At 45.7% G+C, this 16751-nt stretch overlaps 1 protein-coding gene across 4 annotated transcripts; it reads right to left on the bottom strand.

Moving 5' to 3' along the window:
• Positions 1-169: 169 nt before the first annotated feature.
• On the bottom strand, positions 170-16125 carry trim107 (tripartite motif containing 107). Of its 4 annotated transcripts, XM_037975454.1 has the most exons (4): positions 6330-6512; positions 6145-6238; positions 5469-5578; positions 170-2935 (listed from the first exon to the last, which is right to left on the bottom strand). In XM_037975454.1, exons 3-4 carry the CDS (start codon positions 5542-5544, stop codon positions 1350-1352), a joined length of 1662 nt encoding a protein of 553 aa, XP_037831382.1. In that variant the 5' UTR covers positions 5545-5578; positions 6145-6238; positions 6330-6512; the 3' UTR covers positions 170-1349. The 4 variants fall into 4 exon arrangements, with proteins under 4 accessions (XP_037831382.1, XP_024863126.1, XP_037831381.1 ...); XM_025007358.2 differs by having other exon boundaries at positions 6145-6512; XM_037975453.1 differs by having other exon boundaries at positions 5469-6238.
• Between the last annotated feature and the right edge of the window lie 626 nt (positions 16126-16751).

The raw sequence follows: 16751 nt of genomic DNA, 5'->3' as shown, positions 1-16751 counted from the left end.
TCACTGAGCAAGCCAATTCTCGCGAGATTATGTTTGAAACGTGAGATTCTGTTCCCAGACCGTAGTCTTGCGAGATTCTTGTGTACTTTTCAAATGTTTTGTTTGAGTTACATTTTTGATCCGCATTAAAAATTTTAATTTCATTTAAATTACCCTAATGAAGCAATGGGACTGTTAGTTACTTTTATTCTTAGTATTTTCTTTATTTTTTCATAGTATGTCTTGCGGCAAATAAAAATTCAGACAATAACAAAGCTTTTGTGCACTGTACAGAAAGAAAAAAACAAAGAATTAAAAATGTACACAGTACTGTAGTGGGTAACAATCTGGAGAGAATTGTTCCTTGCGTTGATGAAGGAGGAATCAGTAATGATTGAGATCAACAGAGCACACATATCATAAACCTAAGATAGAAAAATTCCCGAAACAATTTAAACTGTGAAAACAAAAAACACAAAAGAACTTTCTACCTGTAAACACAGTCAAACCTCTAAATTTGTACATTTTACACAGCAAAAAAAGAATCTGGTTTCATCATACTGATGTTAAATGATTTAATAAATTAATATATACTTTACTGATCCCCAAGGAGAAATTTCTTATTTGTTGACAAGCTACTCCAGCCATAAAATATGACCAAAATAAAATATTAAAATAAAAAATAACAAGCATGTACATGGAAATATGTTAATTTATAAATAAACCTATAAATGAGTCCAGAGAAAGCAGATTTAAGGACACTCAGAGTTGGGCATTGTATATCAAAGTGAGGCTTTCACCAACTATCAAGCAATTTTTTATATGTACTGTATTTTTTTTAATATATTATGGATCATTGTGTATAAAGAAAAGGTAAACACATAAATTAATTCAACAACTTGAAATGAGCGTAGTGTTTGTCAAAAAGAAGCAAAGGAAACAAAATAACACAACTTTATTTGAACTGTGAAGAAAATAAATGTGGTATTTTATTAAAACTACTGTGTAGATACATCATTGTAAACATTTAGTTTGTAAACACTGAAACAAGTAATTCAGTCACACCTTTATCTTTACATTATTGCAATAATTACGTGCTCCAAGGTGGTTATGTTGTCTGTCTGTTAGCAAGATTATCTAAAAACTCACAAACAGATTTTGATTATGTTTTTAGGAAAAGTTGAGGTTGTCACAAAATGAAACAAAAACAAAAAAACCCCAAGTGATTAAATTCTGGAGGTGATCTGGCTCACGATCCGGATCCTATTGAACAAGGCAAAATACATCTATTTGCACAAATGAAATCTGCTTTCGTATTTTGAATTCAATAAGTCTTTGTCCTTCTCTGCACACCTGTTGAAACGCTGTGATTATGAGTAAATCGTGACCCGGGCTTTGGGGTGCCCGGACATCATCCTGTAGGCAACGTGCACTGGTCCGTCCAGCCTGTTGCTGAACGTATAGATGTGCGTTTTTCCACTGGTGGGGCTGATGTTGGAGAAGCTCAGGCTCTGGGTCTTGAAGCTGAGCTTGATCTCGAGCCTGCGTGACATCGTGGTCTTCTTCAGCGGCACGCTGCGGCTCTGGTCGAAAGCAGTCAGCAGGTTGTTGAACCACATCAGGCACCAGGAGCTCTGGCTGCTTTCCAAGGCGGACGGCAGCCCGCTCCGTGCCAACTCCCTGCTGTGGCAGACGCCGATGATCCACGGAGAGCCCTCGAGCTCCACCTCCCAGCGGTGGTCGCCTTCCGAGAAGCTCTGCGAGCTGAGGACCTGGAAGAAGCTGGTGAACCTCCGTGGGGAGGACGGGTAGGGCTGCTTTGCGGCGCTGAAAGTCGCCGTCTTCAGGTCCTCGGAGAGGAGGAGGTTCGGGTGGGCGGTTTCCGGGTCGAAAGTCACCTCTGATGGGTTGAGGGTGTTCCGGAGCGAGCGCTGGATCTCTCTGAGTCGCTCCCTCAGCTCGCTGTTTGCGTTCTCCAGCTTAGCGCAAGCTCGCGCGGGGTTGACGTTTGATTCGACCGGGTCCACGACGTCGTCTGCCGGTGGTCCTGCCAGCAAACCCACAACGTTGGGCTGCAGCCTCCGAAGCTCGGCGCTGAACGCTGCCTCGTCTTCCTCAGCCAGCAGAGACTCCGACCTGAGGGCAGCCTGCCTCAGCTGCTTCACCAGCTCAGAGGCTTGGCTGACTCGGCGGTGTATCTCAGCTTCACCTGGACCGAGCTCCTCCTCAATCGTCTGCGACACCTGCTCCGTGTAGCTCTGCGCCAAGTCCTTCATCTGCGCCAGAAGCCTGGACGCCTTTTCTCTCAGCTCAGAGTTGGCGAGGCTCACACCACGTTCCCGTTGCTTCTCTTTCCTCAGGACGCTTTCCGCCAACTCCAACTTGGAGTTCAGCTCTTCGACTTGAGATGCTAGTTTCAACTTGGGTTCAGTCATTTCTAGTTTCTCCCTGCTGCCTTTCGCTTGACCCAAACCAAGCAAGTGCTCGACAGAGCCAGATCGGGTCTGGAAGCTCTCGCTCGCCTTGTGTCCTGCTCCATCCTCTCGGCTCTCTCCTGCTGCCGTTCTGCCACGGGGACGTATTGTGTCTGAACTGTCTACCACAGACCTATCCTCGAGCCTTCTGCAGCAGACATCTGAGGGGTCATCGGTGGAGGAGGAGGCTTTCCCGGCGGTGGCTTTGTAGGTCTCCATGATGCTGTGCATTTTAGAGCTCCTCACGAGATCCGCGGCTCCCTGGTACTCGGCCTGACATTCCGGGCAGCTGTGCTGGTCGAGGCCCTCTCCCAGGGTCTGGAGGCAGCCGAAGCAGTAGATGTGGCCGCAGGGCAGAGACGCAGGCTCAGAGAACAGCTGCAAGCATATGGGGCACGTGAGCTCCAAAGCCAAGGCTTCAGAAGGAACCTTCGTGGAAACGTTTGCTCCGTCCTCAGACGCAGACATGATGGGGGAGGAACCTGTGAAAACACGCGACACAAACTTAATCTCATGCATTGGCATGGACTGAGGGAAAAAAAGGTGTGTTTTTATTATCACCTGCCACCGAAGGCAAAGTGTTTCTGTGCATATGTGACCCCCCCACTAAGTGTGGTCACATTTATTTGGTTTAATTGTTATTTTAGTTTAGGATTTGACTCTGTTTTCACATTTTTGGAGCAATGGCACGCAGTAACAAAGTTCGCCGCTAGATGGCAGAAGTGGGACATTACGGGCTTGACGGTGCAATATTTCTGTGTAGAAAAAGCCCCTCCATTCAGAGGAGAGCTACCAGCAAGACAACACCGTCTCCTGTGACTCACTCGTGTTTCCTGTTAAAACAGGTTATTTGTATCTGCCTGCCTGTCCCTTCACCTGGGACCTGCAACAGATTCATGGGGGCTCGTCCGGGATCGGCGCCACTGCTTTAGACGTACCGGCTGCTGATCCAGTGATACATGAACACCGGGACCAGAACAACTACTTGCTGTTGTAGGGAGGTGCCATCCAGTGTGTGACCACAGAAGCAAGGTGACGTGACTGCAGCTAAGGGGCTGGCCATTTGGTGTCCAGGAAAGGAGACCAGAGGAAGTAAGTCTTGATCTTCAAGGGAGCCAAAGTGGCATCCAGGGCCGCACGTCAGCGCACACCATGTCAGTAGCACGCAAGGAACTGATCTGGGGCATCAAAAAGAATCTGTTCCAGCTGTCTGGTTCTCAAGCCTACGAGGTTGCAAGAACATTGGGAACAGAGCAGCCTGGGGCAGACAAGCTGAGTTCAGCTGATGAAGAAAGCTGCATAGATTATATCCTTACATTTATGCAATCTGAGGAATTGGCCAAGTCTGAGGATGAGGGCTTGGGCCATTTGTTGTCATTGAATGATGTTGTTTTGAGTGTGATGGAAAACTGTGATTCAGTTGAAATGCCTATCATTTCAGATAAGGATTTGCAAACATCTACCTCTACGGTACACATCCCATCACCACATTTCACTACAGAATCACATAATCCCAGCTCACACACCCACATGACCATGCCAAATATGGAACATCTACAACTGATGTATGAAGAACTGGGAAAGAAAATACAAGAATGTACTGTCACGGCAGCCATAACACCAAGCTTAATGGCCACATCTGTGGGAACTGACCTACTAGATCGCCAGCAGGTTGGAGACCCTTTAGGGACTAACACGACCCAGCCTAGTAGCCTGCCACATCATCAGAGTCCTGTTAATCTTCCTCCACGCCACACGCCAGAGAGATTGGTCTCTCTACAAGATCTTGCCTATCTCCAGCGAAAAGAGTTCAGGATCCATGGAGGCCAAGTAAGTGACACTACCTCTGACATCACATATAACAGCATATGCAAACAAATTGACGAAGGACTCAAAGAAAGACATACTGAGGGTGAAGTCATAAGAGGGGTACTCCGTGCAATCAAACCTGGCAACTTCAGAGATATGTTGACGAATAAAGATGACCTCACCGTCACAGAGCTAAAAAGCTTCCTCCAGTCCCATCTGGGTGAAAAGAGCGGAACAGAACTTTTTCAAGACCTAATGTGTGCTAAACAACATGAAAACGAAACACCACAGCAATTCTTATATAGAATGGTTGGGCTCAAACAAAGAATAATGTTCACTGTTAAACATACAGCCTCTGCTGTCAAATATGATGCATCTACAATACAATGCATATTCTTAAACACCATATGTCAGGGTTTTGGGGAGAAATATGAGTATGTTAGGCAGGAGCTCAAGCCACTCCTTTCCCAGCCTACCATATCTGATGAGGCTCTGCTGCAACAAGTAATCAAGACTACAACCGAGGAAAGTGAGAGAAAGCGCAGGTTGGGCCGCACCATTACACGCAAAGTAACTCAAGCTTACAGCGCTCAGGCTGATCCTAGCCAGAGATTACCAGTTGAAGCCCAAGTTAGCACAACTGTGAGCAATAGCGACGATACAATACAGAGGCTGAGTACACAAGTTGAGGCCCTGACTCAGGCGATGGAAACCTTGAAACTGTTAGTGACACAGACCCAACAAGTGGAACAGCATGCTCCCCCCACTCATCACCGTCAATCTGACCAACCCAGATCCTTGAGAAAAGCACAAAAGCCATATGGTTGTCCCAAATGTGTCACACTGGCTAATCCAGATTGCAGCCACTGCTTCATTTGTGGAGAGGAAGGCCATCGAGCTGTTGGTTGTTTGAAGAGATCAAAGCAGCCGGGAAACGGGACCCGGTCAAGGCAGAGGGACAACCTCTGACCGGTTCTGAACAAATGTCCCAACGCAACCAAAACACCACCTCAACACAACATAAATCCAAGGAAAGCCGTATCATTAAGACCAACAACGTGGCACGGCCATGCAAGTTGACAGCCCCACTCATTGGCCACAAATCTCTATTAAAGTGTAGTATAGCTGGCTATGCTACCACCGCCTTACTGGACACAGGAGCTAATGTGAGCCTACTCGATCGTGCCTGGAAGGAAAAGTACTTACCTGGTGAAGAAGTTCGACCACTCAGCGAACTATTGGATGACCCTCTCCATGTTTCTGCGGTCACTGGTGATGACATTCCATATGATGGGTGGATGGAAGTGGTGGTGAACCTGCAAGGTAATAATGATCCAGACTTATCCATTCAGGTGCCATTTTTAATTAGTCGTCTGGTGTTAGATAGGCCGATAATTGGTTTTAATGTCATCCAGGTGCTCATTAAAAACAATGAGAGTCAACCTAAGCTTATGTCCACTCTGTCTACCCTCCTTGCTGGTTCAATGGAGATTGATAATGGCAGTGTAGAGGCCATTGTCAATTTCATTCAGACTCAGAAGGTTCCAAACGAAGAACATGCTACAGTGAAAATCGGCTTTAAGAAAGTCATCATCGCAGCAGGCCATGTAGCTTACATTACATGCCGAGTTCCAGCAGACATTAACTCCTCAGAGCCATATGTGCTTTTTGAGCCCGTCCTTGAAAGCGTGAGGTTAGGGAGCTTGAGTATTGGGGCAGGATTAGTGGCGACTCACAAATCAGACAGACCATTCATCAAAGTACCCATCGCAAATCACTCCAATCAGGATGTGACCTTGCCAGGGCGAACCGTCTTAGGCAGCATTGAACCCATTGTTAAAGTCATAGAGACAGATTGTCCTAAAAGTGGTGAGAATTTCACCTATGTAAACGCTGTTAGTCCCTTGCTGGGAAACAACCAAAATCAGGCGCCACCTTCCGCACCACTGTGGCATCCACCTGTGGATGTCAGCCACCTAACAGATGAGCAACAAGAAGAGGTGAAAAAGATGCTGTTGGAGGAATCAGGGGCTTTTGCTCAAAATGATGGTGATATTGGTGACATACCCAGCCTCCAAATGGTCATCAATCTCAAAGATGAGGTTCCTGTCCAAAAGTCCTACACTTCCATCCCCAAACCACTCTACCAAGAAGTTAAGCAGTACATTCAAGATCTTCTTGCCAAAGGCTGGATTGTTAGGTCAAGGTCGCCCTTTTCAGCACCAGTAGTCTGTGTCAGAAAACGAGATGGAACACTCAGGCTGTGTATTAATTACAGGTTGTTGAACCAGAAAACAGTACCTGATCGACACCCACTGCCTCGCATCCAGGACCTCTTGGACACCCTTGGGGGTCAGAGCTGGTTTAGCATTCTCGACCAGGGAAAGGCATACCACCAAGGCTACATGGCTGAAGGATCCCGCCACATGACAGCTTTCATATCCCCTTGGGGCCTGTACGAATGGGTGCGGATACCATTTGGCCTCTGCAATGCTCCTGCTGCATTCCAACGCAGCATGGAGGAGATGCTCACCACACTGCGTGACGAATACTGTATCCCTTATCTTGATGATATTCTGTGTTTTTCTAAATCTGTTCCACACAGAATGGATCTGCGATGTTGAGAACACTGCAAGAGGAAGAAAAGAGTAACTGGAAGGAACACTTACCACAGATTGTGCATGCATACAACTGCACTAGGCATGATGTTTGGGCGCCACCCTCGCCTACCAGTAGATCTGCTTTTTGGTCTAACCACAGAAAAGAAGCCAGAAACATCCCGAGAATTTGCAAACAAATGGGCTATGAGGATGAGAGAGGCTTACAGAATAGCATCTCAGAACAGCCAGCAGTCCAGTGCACGAGGCAAGAGACAGTATGACCGTCATGTGAAGGGAGTCGTTCTGCAGCCCAGTGACAGGGTCTTGGTTCGTAATATGGGTGAAAGAGGAGGGCCAGGAAAGCTGAGGTCCTATTGGGAACAAACAGTGCATGTTGTCAAAGAACGAGTGAACGAAAGCCCCATTTACAAAGTATGTCCTGAAACAGGTTGCAGTAAGATACGTACCCTTCACAGAAATCTCCTCCACCTTGTAAATGACTTGCCTGTGAGCATGCATGAACAGCTACAGAACAAAACATCAACCAGAGAAAGGCACAAGAGAAAGAGTCAAGCAGAAAAGTATGGACAGAGAGCACCATGCCAACACAGTGATTCGTCTGACTCTGAAGATGGTGTTTCCAGAACACAATATTGGTTAAGAGTGTCCAGACCAGCTGAAGCATACAAATCTCGCACCATGATCCCCTATGTGCCTCAGGAACAAACAGTGATTCCTCCATCCCCAGACAAATCGATTCAGGAAACTACACCACCAGAAGGAGCCAGGCTGCAGCCTATGCTCACAGGAGAGGAGCCTGTGATGAGGAAGGAAGATCAGTCCAGTGAGCTGGAATGGACAGGTGACAATGACGACGCACAAATTGTAAGCGATGACTATGAAGAGGACACTGGAGAGGAAGAGGGCCCAGCCATATGTGACGCCAATGATGACCGACCGATCTCACCCCAGTCCCAATCAGCCAGGCGATCAGCGCGAGAGAGGAGGCCCCCAAAGACATTGACGTATGTGTCCCTTGGCCAGCCATCTTACCAGCCTCAGGGGTCAGTGAACACTATTGGACTTTGTGGGACACCAGCATTTCCACCATGGGGTATACCCTCTGTCCCAGCGATACATTACACATCCTGTCACGCACCGTACACATCACTACCTTATCCTGTCATGATTCCATTCACTGCCCATTCCTTTACATATTGACACATACTGATACATCCATGAAAACTGAAAAAAAGTAAAACTGAAGTTCAAGATATAATATTTGTGATGGTTTAAGTTCAAGAGTGAAAGGTTGACGCTTTCTTTAATGCCGGGAGTCATTTTCTTTGTTGGGGAGTGTGTGACCCCCCACTAAGTGTGGTCACATTTATTTGGTTTAATTGTTATTTTAGTTTAGGATTTGACTCTGTTTTCACATTTTTGGAGCAATGGCACGCAGTAACAAAGTTCGCCGCTAGATGGCAGAAGTGGGACATTACGGGCTTGACGGTGCAATATTTCTGTGTAGAAAAAGCCCCTCCATTCAGAGGAGAGCTACCAGCAAGACAACACCGTCTCCTGTGACTCACTCGTGTTTCCTGTTAAAACAGGTTAGTTTAGGTATAAGCGGAAAGCTGATACATAATGAACATAATGGTTAATATTGTTGAGATATGTTTGGGACATCTTATGCCGGGATAAAGATGATAAAATGTCGAATGTGAGTGTCAGCATGAAGCGCGCGCGTGTTAGCTTTGTGAGGCCCGTGTTCGACGCGGTGCTGGACATCTGAATTGGTTAGCAAGCTCCCGTGCAAAAATATTGTTCTGTTAAGCGTGTCGTGACATTGGTCCGCGGTGTATTTGGTTTGTGTTCTTTTGTGTTGTCATTATAGTGAATTTATAAGGTCTCATTTAGCTGCTCGGAGGATTTTCTGAAACGGTACGTAAAGAATGCATATGTTTTATAGAGCTGTCTGTAATGTACATTAATTTACAATTCCGGATATAGCAATAAGCTGATGTTGTGCTATAGAGGAACTAGTAGAAGTGTGAATGTATAGCCACAATAAGTTTTCATAGTTGTATAATGACTTGATTATTATGACCTGGAATAAATTCAGAGGAGAGCTACCAGCAAGACAACACCGTCTCCTGTGACTCACTCGTGTTTCCTGTTAAAACAGGTTATTTGTATCTGCCTGCCTGTCCCTTCACCTGGGACCTGCAACAGATTCATGGGGGCTCGTCCGGGATCGGCGCCACTGCTTTAGACGTACCGGCTGCTGATCCAGTGATACATGAACACCGGGACCAGAACAACTACTTGCTGTTGTAGGGAGGTGCCATCCAGTGTGTGACCACAGAAGCAAGGTGACGTGACTGCAGCTAAGGGGCTGGCCATTTGGTGTCCAGGAAAGGAGACCAGAGGAAGTAAGTCTTGATCTTCAAGGGAGCCAAAGTGGCATCCAGGGCCGCACGTCAGCGCACACCATGTCAGTAGCACGCAAGGAACTGATCTGGGGCATCAAAAAGAATCTGTTCCAGCTGTCTGGTTCTCAAGCCTACGAGGTTGCAAGAACATTGGGAACAGAGCAGCCTGGGGCAGACAAGCTGAGTTCAGCTGATGAAGAAAGCTGCATAGATTATATCCTTACATTTATGCAATCTGAGGAATTGGCCAAGTCTGAGGATGAGGGCTTGGGCCATTTGTTGTCATTGAATGATGTTGTTTTGAGTGTGATGGAAAACTGTGATTCAGTTGAAATGCCTATCATTTCAGATAAGGATTTGCAAACATCTACCTCTACGGTACACATCCCATCACCACATTTCACTACAGAATCACATAATCCCAGCTCACACACCCACATGACCATGCCAAATATGGAACATCTACAACTGATGTATGAAGAACTGGGAAAGAAAATACAAGAATGTACTGTCACGGCAGCCATAACACCAAGCTTAATGGCCACATCTGTGGGAACTGACCTACTAGATCGCCAGCAGGTTGGAGACCCTTTAGGGACTAACACGACCCAGCCTAGTAGCCTGCCACATCATCAGAGTCCTGTTAATCTTCCTCCACGCCACACGCCAGAGAGATTGGTCTCTCTACAAGATCTTGCCTATCTCCAGCGAAAAGAGTTCAGGATCCATGGAGGCCAAGTAAGTGACACTACCTCTGACATCACATATAACAGCATATGCAAACAAATTGACGAAGGACTCAAAGAAAGACATACTGAGGGTGAAGTCATAAGAGGGGTACTCCGTGCAATCAAACCTGGCAACTTCAGAGATATGTTGACGAATAAAGATGACCTCACCGTCACAGAGCTAAAAAGCTTCCTCCAGTCCCATCTGGGTGAAAAGAGCGGAACAGAACTTTTTCAAGACCTAATGTGTGCTAAACAACATGAAAACGAAACACCACAGCAATTCTTATATAGAATGGTTGGGCTCAAACAAAGAATAATGTTCACTGTTAAACATACAGCCTCTGCTGTCAAATATGATGCATCTACAATACAATGCATATTCTTAAACACCATATGTCAGGGTTTTGGGGAGAAATATGAGTATGTTAGGCAGGAGCTCAAGCCACTCCTTTCCCAGCCTACCATATCTGATGAGGCTCTGCTGCAACAAGTAATCAAGACTACAACCGAGGAAAGTGAGAGAAAGCGCAGGTTGGGCCGCACCATTACACGCAAAGTAACTCAAGCTTACAGCGCTCAGGCTGATCCTAGCCAGAGATTACCAGTTGAAGCCCAAGTTAGCACAACTGTGAGCAATAGCGACGATACAATACAGAGGCTGAGTACACAAGTTGAGGCCCTGACTCAGGCGATGGAAACCTTGAAACTGTTAGTGACACAGACCCAACAAGTGGAACAGCATGCTCCCCCCACTCATCACCGTCAATCTGACCAACCCAGATCCTTGAGAAAAGCACAAAAGCCATATGGTTGTCCCAAATGTGTCACACTGGCTAATCCAGATTGCAGCCACTGCTTCATTTGTGGAGAGGAAGGCCATCGAGCTGTTGGTTGTTTGAAGAGATCAAAGCAGCCGGGAAACGGGACCCGGTCAAGGCAGAGGGACAACCTCTGACCGGTTCTGAACAAATGTCCCAACGCAACCAAAACACCACCTCAACACAACATAAATCCAAGGAAAGCCGTATCATTAAGACCAACAACGTGGCACGGCCATGCAAGTTGACAGCCCCACTCATTGGCCACAAATCTCTATTAAAGTGTAGTATAGCTGGCTATGCTACCACCGCCTTACTGGACACAGGAGCTAATGTGAGCCTACTCGATCGTGCCTGGAAGGAAAAGTACTTACCTGGTGAAGAAGTTCGACCACTCAGCGAACTATTGGATGACCCTCTCCATGTTTCTGCGGTCACTGGTGATGACATTCCATATGATGGGTGGATGGAAGTGGTGGTGAACCTGCAAGGTAATAATGATCCAGACTTATCCATTCAGGTGCCATTTTTAATTAGTCGTCTGGTGTTAGATAGGCCGATAATTGGTTTTAATGTCATCCAGGTGCTCATTAAAAACAATGAGAGTCAACCTAAGCTTATGTCCACTCTGTCTACCCTCCTTGCTGGTTCAATGGAGATTGATAATGGCAGTGTAGAGGCCATTGTCAATTTCATTCAGACTCAGAAGGTTCCAAACGAAGAACATGCTACAGTGAAAATCGGCTTTAAGAAAGTCATCATCGCAGCAGGCCATGTAGCTTACATTACATGCCGAGTTCCAGCAGACATTAACTCCTCAGAGCCATATGTGCTTTTTGAGCCCGTCCTTGAAAGCGTGAGGTTAGGGAGCTTGAGTATTGGGGCAGGATTAGTGGCGACTCACAAATCAGACAGACCATTCATCAAAGTACCCATCGCAAATCACTCCAATCAGGATGTGACCTTGCCAGGGCGAACCGTCTTAGGCAGCATTGAACCCATTGTTAAAGTCATAGAGACAGATTGTCCTAAAAGTGGTGAGAATTTCACCTATGTAAACGCTGTTAGTCCCTTGCTGGGAAACAACCAAAATCAGGCGCCACCTTCCGCACCACTGTGGCATCCACCTGTGGATGTCAGCCACCTAACAGATGAGCAACAAGAAGAGGTGAAAAAGATGCTGTTGGAGGAATCAGGGGCTTTTGCTCAAAATGATGGTGATATTGGTGACATACCCAGCCTCCAAATGGTCATCAATCTCAAAGATGAGGTTCCTGTCCAAAAGTCCTACACTTCCATCCCCAAACCACTCTACCAAGAAGTTAAGCAGTACATTCAAGATCTTCTTGCCAAAGGCTGGATTGTTAGGTCAAGGTCGCCCTTTTCAGCACCAGTAGTCTGTGTCAGAAAACGAGATGGAACACTCAGGCTGTGTATTAATTACAGGTTGTTGAACCAGAAAACAGTACCTGATCGACACCCACTGCCTCGCATCCAGGACCTCTTGGACACCCTTGGGGGTCAGAGCTGGTTTAGCATTCTCGACCAGGGAAAGGCATACCACCAAGGCTACATGGCTGAAGGATCCCGCCACATGACAGCTTTCATATCCCCTTGGGGCCTGTACGAATGGGTGCGGATACCATTTGGCCTCTGCAATGCTCCTGCTGCATTCCAACGCAGCATGGAGGAGATGCTCACCACACTGCGTGACGAATACTGTATCCCTTATCTTGATGATATTCTGTGTTTTTCTAAATCTGTTCCACACAGAATGGATCTGCGATGTTGAGAACACTGCAAGAGGAAGAAAAGAGTAACTGGAAGGAACACTTACCACAGATTGTGCATGCATACAACTGCACTAGGCATGATGTTTGGGCGCCACCCTCGCCTACCAGTAGATCTGCTTTTTGGTCTAACCACAGAAAAGAAGCCAGAAACATCCCGAGAATTTGCAAACAAATGGGCTATGAGGATGAGAGAGGCTTACAGAATAGCATCTCAGAACAGCCAGCAGTCCAGTGCACGAGGCAAGAGACAGTATGACCGTCATGTGAAGGGAGTCGTTCTGCAGCCCAGTGACAGGGTCTTGGTTCGTAATATGGGTGAAAGAGGAGGGCCAGGAAAGCTGAGGTCCTATTGGGAACAAACAGTGCATGTTGTCAAAGAACGAGTGAACGAAAGCCCCATTTACAAAGTATGTCCTGAAACAGGTTGCAGTAAGATACGTACCCTTCACAGAAATCTCCTCCACCTTGTAAATGACTTGCCTGTGAGCATGCATGAACAGCTACAGAACAAAACATCAACCAGAGAAAGGCACAAGAGAAAGAGTCAAGCAGAAAAGTATGGACAGAGAGCACCATGCCAACACAGTGATTCGTCTGACTCTGAAGATGGTGTTTCCAGAACACAATATTGGTTAAGAGTGTCCAGACCAGCTGAAGCATACAAATCTCGCACCATGATCCCCTATGTGCCTCAGGAACAAACAGTGATTCCTCCATCCCCAGACAAATCGATTCAGGAAACTACACCACCAGAAGGAGCCAGGCTGCAGCCTATGCTCACAGGAGAGGAGCCTGTGATGAGGAAGGAAGATCAGTCCAGTGAGCTGGAATGGACAGGTGACAATGACGACGCACAAATTGTAAGCGATGACTATGAAGAGGACACTGGAGAGGAAGAGGGCCCAGCCATATGTGACGCCAATGATGACCGACCGATCTCACCCCAGTCCCAATCAGCCAGGCGATCAGCGCGAGAGAGGAGGCCCCCAAAGACATTGACGTATGTGTCCCTTGGCCAGCCATCTTACCAGCCTCAGGGGTCAGTGAACACTATTGGACTTTGTGGGACACCAGCATTTCCACCATGGGGTATACCCTCTGTCCCAGCGATACATTACACATCCTGTCACGCACCGTACACATCACTACCTTATCCTGTCATGATTCCATTCACTGCCCATTCCTTTACATATTGACACATACTGATACATCCATGAAAACTGAAAAAAAGTAAAACTGAAGTTCAAGATATAATATTTGTGATGGTTTAAGTTCAAGAGTGAAAGGTTGACGCTTTCTTTAATGCCGGGAGTCATTTTCTTTGTTGGGGAGTGTGTGACCCCCCACTAAGTGTGGTCACATTTATTTGGTTTAATTGTTATTTTAGTTTAGGATTTGACTCTGTTTTCACATTTTTGGAGCAATGGCACGCAGTAACAAAGTTCGCCGCTAGATGGCAGAAGTGGGACATTACGGGCTTGACGGTGCAATATTTCTGTGTAGAAAAAGCCCCTCCATTCAGAGGAGAGCTACCAGCAAGACAACACCGTCTCCTGTGACTCACTCGTGTTTCCTGTTAAAACAGGTTAGTTTAGGTATAAGCGGAAAGCTGATACATAATGAACATAATGGTTAATATTGTTGAGATATGTTTGGGACATCTTATGCCGGGATAAAGATGATAAAATGTCGAATGTGAGTGTCAGCATGAAGCGCGCGCGTGTTAGCTTTGTGAGGCCCGTGTTCGACGCGGTGCTGGACATCTGAATTGGTTAGCAAGCTCCCGTGCAAAAATATTGTTCTGTTAAGCGTGTCGTGACATTGGTCCGCGGTGTATTTGGTTTGTGTTCTTTTGTGTTGTCATTATAGTGAATTTATAAGGTCTCATTTAGCTGCTCGGAGGATTTTCTGAAACGGTACGTAAAGAATGCATATGTTTTATAGAGCTGTCTGTAATGTACATTAATTTACAATTCCGGATATAGCAATAAGCTGATGTTGTGCTATAGAAGAACTAGTAGAAGTGTGAATGTATAGCCACAATAAGTTTTCATAGTTGTATAATGACTTGATTATTATGACCTGGAATAAATTCAGAGGAGAGCTACCAGCAAGACAACACCGTCTCCTGTGACTCACTCGTGTTTCCTGTTAAAACAGGTTATTTGTATCTGCCTGCCTGTCCCTTCACCTGGGACCTGCAACACATACACACGTGTGTGCGTTTGTTTGCCTATAGAGTTAGCAAAATATCTCATGAGCCACTGGACGGACTTTAGCGAATCTCCCAGAAAGTAATCATTAGACGCACATCCACAACTGATTCCCTTTTGGAGTCAACCCTATTCAGGATGGCCACCACAGCTAATAGACATGAGTCAACACAGAGATGGCGATAACTCAGTCAGTTTTACAGACATTGAGCTAAAACTTGGTGAGGTAGTAGCCGAGAGTCGTCTCCAACACATACTCTGAGCCCCAACAGATCACAGCTACAAAGCTTTCATTTTCTCATCATAAGATCATTTTAGGCTTAAACGTTTGGCATGAATGGTGGCGGGTGATACACATTCCTTCGAGGAATGTTAGGCCTTGAATAGTCTGAGGTTTATTTGTGAGGAAACGTTAAACAAGTAAAAGAAAACTACCAGATGTCTCTTCCTTTTTTTCTTTTTTTTTTTGGTCTAAAGGTTAAGCCGAACCAAATTTGGAACTCTGTTTAAATCTTAGTTGATGTTTCAAATGAAGCATTTCCAAACTGGAGCAAATGATGGTGTAAAATGTAGTCTGAATCTTTTCAGTTGGTTAAATGAATAAATCAATAAATAAAGTAAGTTATGGTGGGTGCTGATGGAAGCAGCCAAACAGGATGACTAAGCAGAGCGCGAGGCAGCTGTGCGCTAAAAACAGATAAAACGACGAGTCAGAACGTCAGCCAGCACTGTGTTGGTCGCAGATCGTGTGAGAGCAGTTACAGGACGCGTTTAATAAACGGGAACGATCAAGAGAAACGTTTTAAAACAAACGCCAATTATGCTGCGCCACTTCACAGCGAGCTCGCGCCGCATGTTAAGTTTCTATTTCCGGGGAACAGGTTCTGTGTTGTTTCATGAAGGCGTTTTCTTCAACTTAAAAAAAAAAAAAACTCCACTCCATTACCAAGATATAATTAAACTTATCGAGTGTTTTCTCATTTAAGTGATATCATCACGTGCGCCCTGGCTGCGTGGGCAACGAACAGTGAAGTCCCGGGAACGTCTTTTTTTGTTTGTTTGTTTGTTTTTACCTTTTTTTAAGTGTAAATTAAAAGTCAGCTCACAGAAAAGACTTACCTGTTGTCAGCGACTAGTGTTGATTCTTCCTGATCGAGATAAGAATCAGCGGGGCTGACTCACAGAAACACTTCACCGCCTCCCTCCGCGCGCCTCTGGAGCAATAAACAGCAGTAACACACAAATACTGCCTTTATGCTCCCAACTTTTCTTCCTCTGTTAAGTTATGGGCTCTCATAGGACACAACAGGGGATTATGACGGGGCTTAATCATAAGCCATAAATAGGGTTTCCAATTATAAATATCTGGGTAGTTCACCCCCATGTTGTTCTACAACAGGGGGTGTCAAACTCTGTAACACAAGGGGGGCAAAATTAAAATCTAGTAAATATAGAAATGTCAAATACCTTATCCCAGTTAGATATTATATAGAATTTAGAACAAGCACACTTCAATGAACAAAGAAATCTAGGTCGAGCTTAAAAAGGCACATCAGTAGCAGTCACTTCTTCTGCCTTCTTATCAATTTTTTTTCTGATCATACGGCTACTTACATTTAACTTCGAAACAAGAAGAAAACGCAGAAAAAGATGACGTACATTAAATGACTTGTTACCCTGAAGTCAGATATCCGATATCGCTTCTTGGCTGCAAGTTTATCAGCAAGAGTTTGATCGGTCTCGTTTCATATTCTTTGTTGCTCTTTCCACGTCAAAATCAAAGATTACTGAGAAATTCTACATTTTCTTGACTTCAGTGTTACTGTGACGGGAAGACCTCACGAAAGCAAAATGAGAAGCAACATGGACTCGATCTGTCACCAATGGAGAGCCAGCTCTAAT

This window comes from Kryptolebias marmoratus, linkage group LG4 (assembly GCF_001649575.2).
Source record: "Kryptolebias marmoratus isolate JLee-2015 linkage group LG4, ASM164957v2, whole genome shotgun sequence".
Taxonomy (NCBI): Eukaryota; Metazoa; Chordata; class Actinopteri; order Cyprinodontiformes; family Rivulidae; genus Kryptolebias; species Kryptolebias marmoratus.
Note: the sequence above shows the minus strand (reverse complement) of the source record. Positions and strands in the feature narration are given on the sequence as shown.